This window comes from Entelurus aequoreus, linkage group LG08, assembly GCF_033978785.1.
Source record: "Entelurus aequoreus isolate RoL-2023_Sb linkage group LG08, RoL_Eaeq_v1.1, whole genome shotgun sequence".
Classification (NCBI taxonomy): Eukaryota; Metazoa; Chordata; class Actinopteri; order Syngnathiformes; family Syngnathidae; genus Entelurus; species Entelurus aequoreus.
The window spans coordinates 80,175,621-80,186,542 of record NC_084738.1 but is presented as its reverse complement, the minus strand read 5'-3'; the positions used below and the strand labels follow the sequence as shown (position 1 = coordinate 80,186,542).

The 10,922-nt window shown below is 39.8% G+C and overlaps 1 protein-coding gene across 1 annotated transcript in view; it reads left to right on the top strand.

Annotated features, from left to right (window-relative positions):
• The first annotated feature begins 651 nt into the window (after window positions 1-651).
• adamts6 (ADAM metallopeptidase with thrombospondin type 1 motif, 6) overlaps window positions 652-10,922 on the top strand; it is a 144,353-nt gene continuing 134,082 nt past the window's right edge. Inside the window, exons 1-2 of the mRNA XM_062057354.1 lie at window positions 652-937; window positions 7,677-8,046. Of these exons, the coding sequence (XP_061913338.1) occupies window positions 7,938-8,046 (109 nt within the window). The 5' untranslated portion in view covers window positions 652-937; window positions 7,677-7,937. The remainder of the gene's footprint in view (window positions 938-7,676; window positions 8,047-10,922) is intronic.

Below are 10,922 nucleotides of genomic sequence, written 5' to 3'. Positions count from 1 at the left end.
TTTTACACACTAGAGTCTTACGTACAGTAATTTCAAACCCTGTATTTAGAATTTTTTTTTTAACAATTTTATTTTGTATTCTATTAAAAAATTGTCAGCATATTTTTTACATACAGTATTTTAAAACCCTGTAACATTTCTTTATTCAATTAAATTGTCTGCATACTTTTCTTACACTGAATTTGAACCACGCACATTTTGCTCTCGCAATTTGTATTAATTTAAAATGTTTGATGTACTAAAAAGGCATAAAGATTCAGTGTAAAAAAAAAAAAAAAACCTCCTGCAGTTCCACAACCAACCGCAGCGTGTCACTGCCGTCCACACAAAGAGCCCACAGGCAAGTTAAGCCACTTTTTGCCAAAGTGATGGAGGTTCCGCACATAATGAGCGGCCACAAGTCCACAAGTCTGCGGGGAGAAAGTATCACACACGCGGGCAAAGTTTCCAAAAATGATCCTTTTCATCCAACGTCCTTCCTTCCCTGCAACGTAACAACAAATACAGCATTTTCATCCCGCTATTAAATATTATTAATGCTCCTTTTCATCTCAGTGTCATTCCAGTCGAGCACATGCGCACAGATGACTTCTTTTTTCTTTTTTTTTTAAAGCGAGCACATCTGCAGTGACGTCACACCCTCCCCTTGAAAGAAAAGGTGCAAAAAGGGCTGCCAATGAGACGCGGCAGCAAAGCAGCAGCGGCGGCGAGCACGACTCCGTGTCGGGCACCTTTTTTTTTGGTCCTCGCATCACTTTTGAAGCAGATTATTACGCGCGGCTGCAAATATCCACAACACACTTATTCAATCATTAGTCGGGACTTTTGTGTTGTTGTTGGAGGAGGAAGAAGAAGAGCGCGAACGCCGGAGATGAGCGAGAGTCTGACATCCGCAACACTTCTGCAAGTCCTCGGACCGCAGCTGCCCGCCACCATGGTAAATATCAATATCAATATAACCCCCACGCACACTTCCACAGGTCACGGTGACACCAGGGGGACACTTCATTAGGCACACCTGCGCGGCACGCCGACGCATGCTAAACAACAGCAACAACAACAACAGCAACAACAAAAAGGAGCCAAAATGTTTGCTTATTTTGGCGTGCTTTCACATTTCCACGCCGAGTTTCGATGTGATGATGAGAAACAGCTGTGCGAAGACGCGAGGGATGGGACGTCCGCGAACGAACGGAGGTTCTCGACCGGTTCTTGAGAACCGATTTGCACTTACGAGTTTTTTAACTGGACTAGAAAAATGACTTCAAAAGAAACTCGGCATTAACTTCTTTTTTTTTTTTTTTTTTTTAATGGAAAAATATTTGTATTTTTACAACCCCGAAATGGATGGATGGACGTATACAATATAGAAATATATACATATTAAAATTATTATTATTTGTAATTGTAAATGTAATTTGGATTCACCTTGCGGGTTCATTTTTCAGAAGCAGGGCTCGTAGCTACTTTCGTTAGCATTGTAATATTAGCATACGTTTTTTTTTTTTTTTTTGCGTAAATTTTGCAGGTGTACGCCTCAGTGTCAAATATTTTGTTACAAGACAAATGCTAACTGTTGGTGTGCTAACGCAAGTAGGCTAGCTTTTTCGGCTAATTTGGCGGGTGTAGCGTCAAATAGTTTCTTACTTGACGAATGCTACTTGTTAGCAAATTTTAACTGTCTACGCGTCAAAGTCAAATATTTTGTTACGTGATGAATGCTACTTGTTAGCATACTAGCTTCACTGGCTAATTTTGCAAAAGTTTTGTTGCATGACAAATGCTAACTGTTGGTGTGCTAACGCGAGTAGGCTAGCTTTTTCGGCTAATTTTGCTGGTATAGCATCAAATAGTTTCTTGTTAGCAAATTTTAACTGTAAAAGTCAAATATTTTGTTACATAATGAATGCTACTTGTTAGCAAATTTTAACTGTCTACGCGTCAAAGTCAAATATTTTGTTACGTGATGAATGCTACTTGTTAGCATACTAGCTTTACTGGCTAATTTTGCAAATGTTTTGTTGCATGACAAATGCTAACTGTTGGTGTGCTAACGCGAGTAGGCTAGCTTTTTCGGCTAACTTTGCTGGTATAGCATCAAATAGTTTCTTGTTAGCTAATTTTAACTGTAAGAGTCAAATATTTTGTTACATAATGAATGCTACTTGTTAGCAAATTTTAACTGTAAAAGTCAAATATTTTGTTACATAATGAATGCTACTTGTTAGCAAATTTTAACTGTCTACGCGTCAAAGTCAAATATTTTGTTACGTGATGAATGCTACTTGTTAGCATACTAGCTTTACTGGCTAATTTTGCAAATGTTTTGTTGCATGACAAATGCTAACTGTTGGTGTGCTAACGCGAGTAGGCTAGCTTTTTCGGCTAATTTTGCTGGTATAGCATCAAATAGTTTCTTGTTAGCAAATTTTAACTGTAAAAGTCAAATATTTTGTTACATAATGAATGCTACTTGTTAGCAAATTTTAACTGTCTACGCGTCAAAGTCAAATATTTTGTTACGTGATGACTGCTACTTGTTAGCATACTAGCTTTACTGGCTAATTTTGCAAATGTTTACGCGAGTAGGCTAGCTTTTTCGGCTAATTTTGCTGGTATAGCATCAAATAGTTTCTTGTTAGCAAATTTTAACTGTAAAAGTCAAATATTTTGTTACATAATGAATGCTACTTGTTAGCAAATTTTAACTGTCTACGCGTCAAAGTCAAATATTTTGTTACGTGATGAATGCTACTTGTTAGCATACTAGCTTCACTGGCTAATTTTGCAAATGTTTTGTTGCATGACAAATGCTAACTGTTGGTGTGCTAACGCGAGTAGGCTAGCTTTTTCGGCAAATTTTACTGGTATAGCATCAAATAGTTTCTTGTTAGCAAATTTTAACTGTAAGAGTCAAATATTTTGTTACATAATGAATGCTACTTGTTAGCAAATTTTAACTGTAAAAGTCAAATATTTTGTTACATAATGAATGCTACTTGTTAGCAAATTTTAACTGTCTACGCGTCAAAGTCAAATATTTTGTTACGTGATGAATGCTACTTGTTAGCCTACTAGCTTTACTGGCTAATTTTGCAAATGTTTTGTTGCATGACAAATGCTAACTGTTGGTGTGCTAACGCGAGTAGGCTAGCTTTTTCGGCTGATTTTGCTGGTATAGCATCAAATAGTTTCTTGTTAGCAAATTTTAACTGTAAGAGTCAAATATTTTGTTACATAATGAATGCTACTTGTTAGCAAATTTTAACTGTCTACGCGTCAAAGTCAAATATTTTGTTACGTGATGAATGCTACTTGTTAGCGTACTAGCTTTACTGGCTAATTTTGCAAATGTTTTGTTGCATGACAAATGTTAACTGTTGGTGTGCTAACGCGAGTAGGCTAGCTTTTTCGGCTAATTTTGCTGGTATAGCATCAAATAGTTTCTTGTTAGCAAATTTTAACTGTAAAAGTCAAATATTTTGTTACATAATGAATGCTACTTGTTAGCAAATTTTAACTGTCTACGCGTCAAAGTCAAATATTTTGTTACGTGATGAATGCTACTTGTTAGCATACTAGCTTTACTGGCTAATTTTGCAAATGTTTTGTTGCATGACAAATGCTAACTGTTGGTGTGCTAACGCGAGTAGGCTAGCTTTTTCGGCTAATTTTGCTGGTATAGCATCAAATAGTTTCTTGTTAGCAAATTTTAACTGTAAAAGTGAAATATTTTGTTACATAATGAATGCTACTTGTTAGCAAATATTAACTGTCTACGCGTCAAAGTCAAATATTTTGTTACGTGATGAATGCTACTTGTTAGCATACTAGCTTTACTGGCTAATTTTGCAAATGTTTTGTTGCATGACAAATGCTAACTGTTGGTGTGCTAACGCGAGTAGGCTAGCTTTTTCGGCTAACTTTGCTGGTATAGCATCAAATAGTTTCTTGTTAGGTAATTTTAACTGTAAGAGTCAAATATTTTGTTACATAATGAATGCTACTTGTTAGCATGCTAGCTTTAATGGCTAATTTTGCAGGTGTACAGCTCAGCGTCAAATATTTTCTTACTTGACGAATGCTAACTGTTGGTGTGCTAACGCGAGTAGGCTAGCTTTTTCGGCTAACTTTGCTGGTATAGCATCAAATAGTTTCTTGTTAGCAAATTTTAACTGTAAGAGTCAAATATTTTGTTACATAATGAATGCTACTTGTTAGCATGCTAGCTTTAATGGCTAATTTTGCAGGTGTACAGCTCAGCGTCAAATATTTTCTTACTTGACGAATGCTAACTGTTGGTGTGCTAACGCGAGTAGGCTAGCTTTTTCGGCTAATTTTGCTGGTATACAGCTCAGCGTCAAATATTTTGTTACATAATGAATGCTACTTGTTAGCCTGCTAGCTTTACTGGCTAATTTTGCAAATATTTTGTTACACGACAAATGCCAACTGTTGGTGTGCTAACGCGAGTAGGCTAGCTTTTTCGGCTAATTTTGCTGGTATAGCGTCAAATATTTTCTTACTTGACGAATGCTACTTGTTAGCAAATTTTAACTGTAAGAGTCAAATGTTTTGTTACTTAATGAATGCTACTTGTTAGCATGCTAGCTTTACTGGCTAATTTTGCATGTGTACACCTCAGCGTGAAATATTTTGCTACAAGACAAATGCTAACTGTCGGTGTGCTAACGCGAGTAGGCTAGCTTTTTCGGCTAATTTTGCTGGTGTAGCGTCAAATAGTTTTTTACTTGACGAATGCTACTTGTTAACAAATTTTAACTGTAAAACTCAAATATTTAGTTACTTAATTAATGCTACTTGTTAGCATTCTAACTGTTGGTGTGCTAACGCGAGTAGGCTAGCTTTTTCGGCTAGCTTTTTCAGCTAATTTTGCTGGTGTACAGCTCACTGTCAAATAATTTCTTACGTGACGAATGCTACATGTTAGCAAATTTTAACTGTAAAAGTCAAATATTTGGTTACATAATGAATGCTACTTGTTAGCATACTAACTTCACTGGCTAATTTTGCAGGTGTACACCTCAGCATCAAATACTTTGCTACAAGACAAATGCTAACTGTTGGTGTGCTAACGCGAGTAGGCTAGCTTTTTCGGCTAATTTTTCTGGTATAGTGTCAAATAGTTTCTTACGTGACGAATGCTACCTGTTAGCAAATTTGAACTGTAAGAGTCAAATATTTTGTCACATAATGAATGCTACTTGTTAGCATGCTAGCTTTACTGGCTAATTTTGCAGGTGTACACCTCAGCGTGAAATATTTTGTTACAAGACAAATGCTAACTGTTGGTGTGCTAACGCGAGTAGGCTAGCTTTTCTGGCTAATTTTGCTGGTATAGCGTCAAATATTTTCTTACTTGACGAATGCTACTTGTTAGCAAATTTTAACTGTCTACGCGTCAAAGTCAAATATTTTTTTACCCGATGAATGCTACTTGTTAGCATGCTAGCTTTACTGGCTAATTTTGCAAATATTTTGTTGCATGACAAATGCTAACTGTTGGTGTGCTAACGCGAGTAGGCTAGCTTTTTCGGCTAATTTTGCTGGTGTACAGCTCAGCGTCAAATATTTTCTTACTTGACGACTGCTACTTGTTAGCAAATTTTAACTGTAAAAGTCAAATATTTTGTTACGTAATGAATGCTATTTGTTAGCATGCTAGCTTTACTGGCTAATTTTGCAGGTGTACTCCTCAGCGTCAAATATTTTGTTGCTTTTTCGGCTAATTTTGCTGGTGTACAGCTCAGTGTCAAATATTTTCCTAATTGACGAATGCTACTTGTTAGCAAATTTGAACTGTCTACACATCAAATTCAAATATTTTGTTACATAATGAATGCTACTTGTTAGAATGCTAGCTTTACTGGCTAATTTTACAGTTGTACACCTCAGCGTCAAATATTTTGTTACAAGACCAAGGCTAACTGTTGGTGTGCTAAAGCGAGTAGGCTAGCTTTTTCGGCTAATTTTGCAGGTGTACAGCTCAGCCTCAAATAGTTTCTTACTTGATGAATGCTACTTGTTAGCAAATTTTAACTGTAAAAGTCAAATATTTTGTTACATAATGAATGCTACTTGTTAGCATGCTAACTTTACTGGCTAATTTTGCAGGTGTACACCTCAGCATCAAATACTTTGCTACAAGACAAATGCTAACTCTTGGTGTGCTAACGCGAGTAGGCTAGCTTTTTCGGCTAATTTTGCTGGTATAGCATCAAATAATTTCTTACGTGACAAATGCTACTTGTTAGCAAATTTTAACTGTAAAACTCAAATATTTAGTTACTTAATGAATGCTACTTGTTAACTGTTGGTGTGCTAATGCGAGTAGGCTAGCTTTTTCGGCTAGCTTTTTCAGCTAATTTTGCTGGTGTACAGCTCACTGTCAAATAATTTCTTACGTGACGAATGCTACTTGTTAGCAAATTTTAACTGTATACACATCAAAGTCAAATATTTTGTTACATAATGAATGCTACTTGTTAGCATGCTAGCTTTACTGGCTAATTTTGCAGGTGTACACCTCAGCGTCAAATATTTTGTTGCTTTTTCGGCTAATTTTGCAGGTGTACAGCTCAGTGTCAAATATTTTTTTACTTGACGAATGCTACTTGTTAGCAAATTTTAACTGTAAAAGTCAAATATTTTGTTACATAATGAATGCTACTTGTTAGCATGTTAGCTTTACTGGCTAATTTTGCTGGTGTACACCCCAGCGTCAAATATTTTCTTACTTGACGAATGCTACTTGTTAGCAAATTTTAACTGTAAAAGTCAAATATTTTGCTACATGATGAATGCTACTTGTTAGCATGCTAGCTTTACTGGCTAATTTTGCAAATATTTTGTTGCATGACAAATGCTAACTGTTGGTGTGCTAACGCGAGTAGGCTAGCTTTTTCGGCTAATTTTGCTGGTATAGCGTCAAATATTTTCTTACGTGGCGAATGCTACTTGTTAGCAAATTTTAACTGTACAAGTCAAATATTTTGTTACGTAATGAATGCTACTTGTTAGCATGCTAGCTTTACTGGCTAATTTTGCTGGTGTACACATCAGCGTCAAATATTTTCTTACGTGACGAATGTTACTTGTTAGCAAATTTTAACTGTAAAAGTCAAATATTTCCTTACGTGACGAATGCTACATGTTAGCAAATTTTAACTGTCTACACATCAAAGTAAAATGTTTTGTTACATGATGAATGCTACTTGTTAGCATGCTAGCTTTACTGGCTAATTTTGCAAATATTTTGTTACATGACAAATGCTAACAGTTGGTGTGCTAACGCGAGTAAGCTAGCTTTTTCGGCTAATTTTGCTGGTGTAGCGTCAAATAGTTTCTTACTTGACGAATGCTACTTGTTAGCAAATTTTAACTGTAAAAGTCAAATATTTTGTTACATAATGAATGCTACTTGTTAGCATGCTAGCTTTACTGGCTAATTTTATTTTAGTGGTCATATTTGATGTGTACGTGTCAAGATAGTTCTTTACTAACACTAAATTCCCCAACATCTCACGCCCCCCCTAAGTGACGTCATATATTTTCACGGCCCCCCCTAAAGTTAATGGTCATATTTTAAGAGCACAGTTTTGAAGTCAGGGAGGACTTTTATCAGCCTTTAACTCCTGACGGGGTCTTTTTGGCAGGACTGCCCATGGACGGTCCGAGGCGAGGTCCCGGTCTAGATCCTGTGGGCGTGGCCCCTGAGCAGCCTGATGGACGGCCGTGTGGTTCTGGGCGAGCGGACGTGGACTCTGCACTGGGACTAGAACCTGTGCACAAACCATGGAACCCTTATGGTTTGTCCTCGGACTGAGCGCACGATTGTGAGCCCGCTTTAGCCCCTCCTCTTTTCTTCCCCTGGCCCCGCCCCCAATGCCCCGCCCCATGTCACATCTTTCCCAAGAATGATGGAAATGTTGTGGAGGACGCTGACTTGGACTTTGAGCCTGCTGGTCATGGCCGCCTCCCACTTCCACTTCCAGACCCTCGAGCCACTCTCACGCCACTCCCAAGGTAGGACCTCACCTTCAGCTGACAACTAGCATGCTAATCGCTACATGGCAACTTGTGCACTTACCGCGAGGTGGAAACTTGCGTGTTAATGGCAAACTGGAAACGTGTGCGCTAATCTCTAGATGGCAACTTGTGTGCTGATTGCTAAGTGGAAACTTGCCGACTAGTGCGTTAATTGCTAGCTGACAACCAGCACGCTAATCGGTGGCCGGCAACTAGTGCGTTAATTGCTAGATGGCAACTTGTGTGCTGATTGCTAGGTGGAAACTTGCATGTTAATGGCGAGCAGGAAACTTGTGCGGTAATTGCTAGATGGCAACTTGTGTGCTGATTGCTAGGTGGAAACTTGCATGTTAACGGCGAGCTGGAAACTTGTGCGCTAATTGCTAGATGGCAACTTGTGTGCTGATTGCATAGTGGAAACTTCCATGTTTAACGGCAAGCTGGAAACTTGTACACTAATCGCTAGATGGCAACTTGTGTGCTGATTGCTAGGTGGAAACTTGCATGTTAATGGCGAGCCTGAAACGTGTGCGCTAATCGCTAGATAGCAACTTGTGTGCTGATTGCTAGGTGGAAACTCGCATGTTAATAGCGACCTGGAAACGTGCGTTAATTGCTAGATGGCAACTTGTGTGCTGATTGCTAGGTGGAAACTCGCATGTTAATAGCGACCTGGAAACATGTGCGTTAATTGCTAGATGGCAACTTGTGTGCTGATTGCTAGGTGGAAACTCGCATGTTAATAGCGACCTGGAAACATGCGTTAATCGCTAGATGGCAACTTGTGTGCTGATTGCTAGGTGGAAACTCGCATGTTAATAGCGACCTGGAAACGTGCGTTAATTGCTAGATGGCAACTTGTGTGCTGATTGCTAGGTGGAAACTCGCATGTTAATAGCGACCTGGAAACATGTGCGTTAATCGCTAGATGGCAACTTGTGTGCTGATTGCTAGGTGGAAACTCGCATGTTAATAGCGACCTGGAAACATGTGCGTTAATTGCTAGATGGCAACTTGTGTGCTGATTGCTAGGTGGAAACTTGCATGTTAATAGCGACCTGGAAACGTGTGCGTTAATTGCTAGATGGCAACTTGTGTGCTGACCACGAGGTGGAAACTCGCAGGTCAATCGCTAGCTGACAACCAGGTCCCTAATCACTAGATGGCAACTCGTGCTCTGATGTTTTGGTAGAAACATGCATGTTAATAGCGAGCCAGAAACGTGTGCGCTAATCGCTAGATGGCAGCGTGTGTGCTGATTGCTAGTTGGAAACTTACATGTTAATGGCGAGCTGGAAACATGTGCGCTAATCGCTAGATGGCAACTTGTGTGCTGATCGCTAAGTAGAAACTTGCATGTTAATGGCGAGCTGGAAACATGTGCACTAATCGCTAGATGGCAACTTGTGTGCTGATTGCTAGGTGGAAACTCGCATGTTAATAGCGACCTGGAAACATGTGCGTTAATCGCTAGATGGCAACTTGTGTGCTAATTGCTAGGTGGAAACTCGCATGTTAATAGCGACCTGGAAACATGTGCGTTAATTGCTAGATGGCAACTTGTGTGCTGATTGCTAGGTGGAAACTTGCATGTTAATAGCGACCTGGAAACATGTGCGTTAATTGCTAGATGGCAACTTGTGTGCTGATTGCTAGGTGGAAACTCGCATGTTAATAGCGACCTGGAAACATGTGCGTTAATCGCTAGATGGCAACTTGTGTGCTAATTGCTAGGTGGAAACTCGCATGTTAATAGCGACCTGGAAACATGTGCGTTAATTGCTAGATGGCAACTTGTGTGCTGATTGCTAGGTGGAAACTCGCATGTTAATAGCGACCTGGAAACATGTGCGTTAATTGCTAGATGGCAACTTGTGTGCTGATTGCTAGGTGGAAACTCGCATGTTAATAGCGACCTGGAAACATGTGCGTTAATTGCTAGATGGCAACTTGTGTGCTGATTGCTAGGTGGAAACTCGCATGTTAATAGCGACCTGGAAACATGTGCGTTAATCGCTAGATGGCAACTTGTGTGCTGATTGCTAGGTGGAAACTCGCATGTTAATAGCGACCTGGAAACATGTGCGTTAATTGCTAGATGGCAACTTGTGTGCTGACCACGAGGTGGAAACTCGCAGGTCAATCGCTAGCTGACAACCAGGGCCCTAATCACTAGATGGCAACTCGTGCTCTGATGGCTTGGTAGAAACATGCATGTTAATGGCGAGCCAGAAACGTGTGCGCTAATCTCTAGATGGCAGCTTGTGTGCTGATTGCTAGTTGGAAACTTACATGTTAATGGCGAGCTGGAAACATGTGCGCTAATCGCTAGATGGCAACTTGTGTGCTGATCGCTAAGTAGAAACTTGCATGTTAATGGCGAGCTGGAAACATGTGCACTAATCGCTAGATGGCAACTTGTGTGCTGATTGCTAGGTGGAAACTCGCATGTTAATAGCGACCTGGAAACATGTGCGTTAATCGCTAGATGGCAACTTGTGTGCTGATTGCTAGGTGGAAACTCGCATGTTAATAGCGACCTGGAAACATGTGCGTTAATTGCTAGATGGCAACTTGTGTGCTGACCACGAGGTGGAAACTCGCAGGTCAATCGCTAGCTGACAACCAGGGCCCTAATCACTAGATGGCAACTCGTGCTCTGATGGCTTGGTAGAAACATGCATGTTAATGGCGAGCCAGAAACGTGTGCGCTAATCTCTAGATGGCAGCTTGTGTGCTGATTGCTAGTTGGAAACTTACATGCTAATGGCGAGCTGGAAACATGTGCGCTAATCGCTAGATGGCAACTTGTGTGCTGATCGCTAAGTAGAAACTTGCATGTTAATGGCGAGCTGGAAACATGTGCACTAATC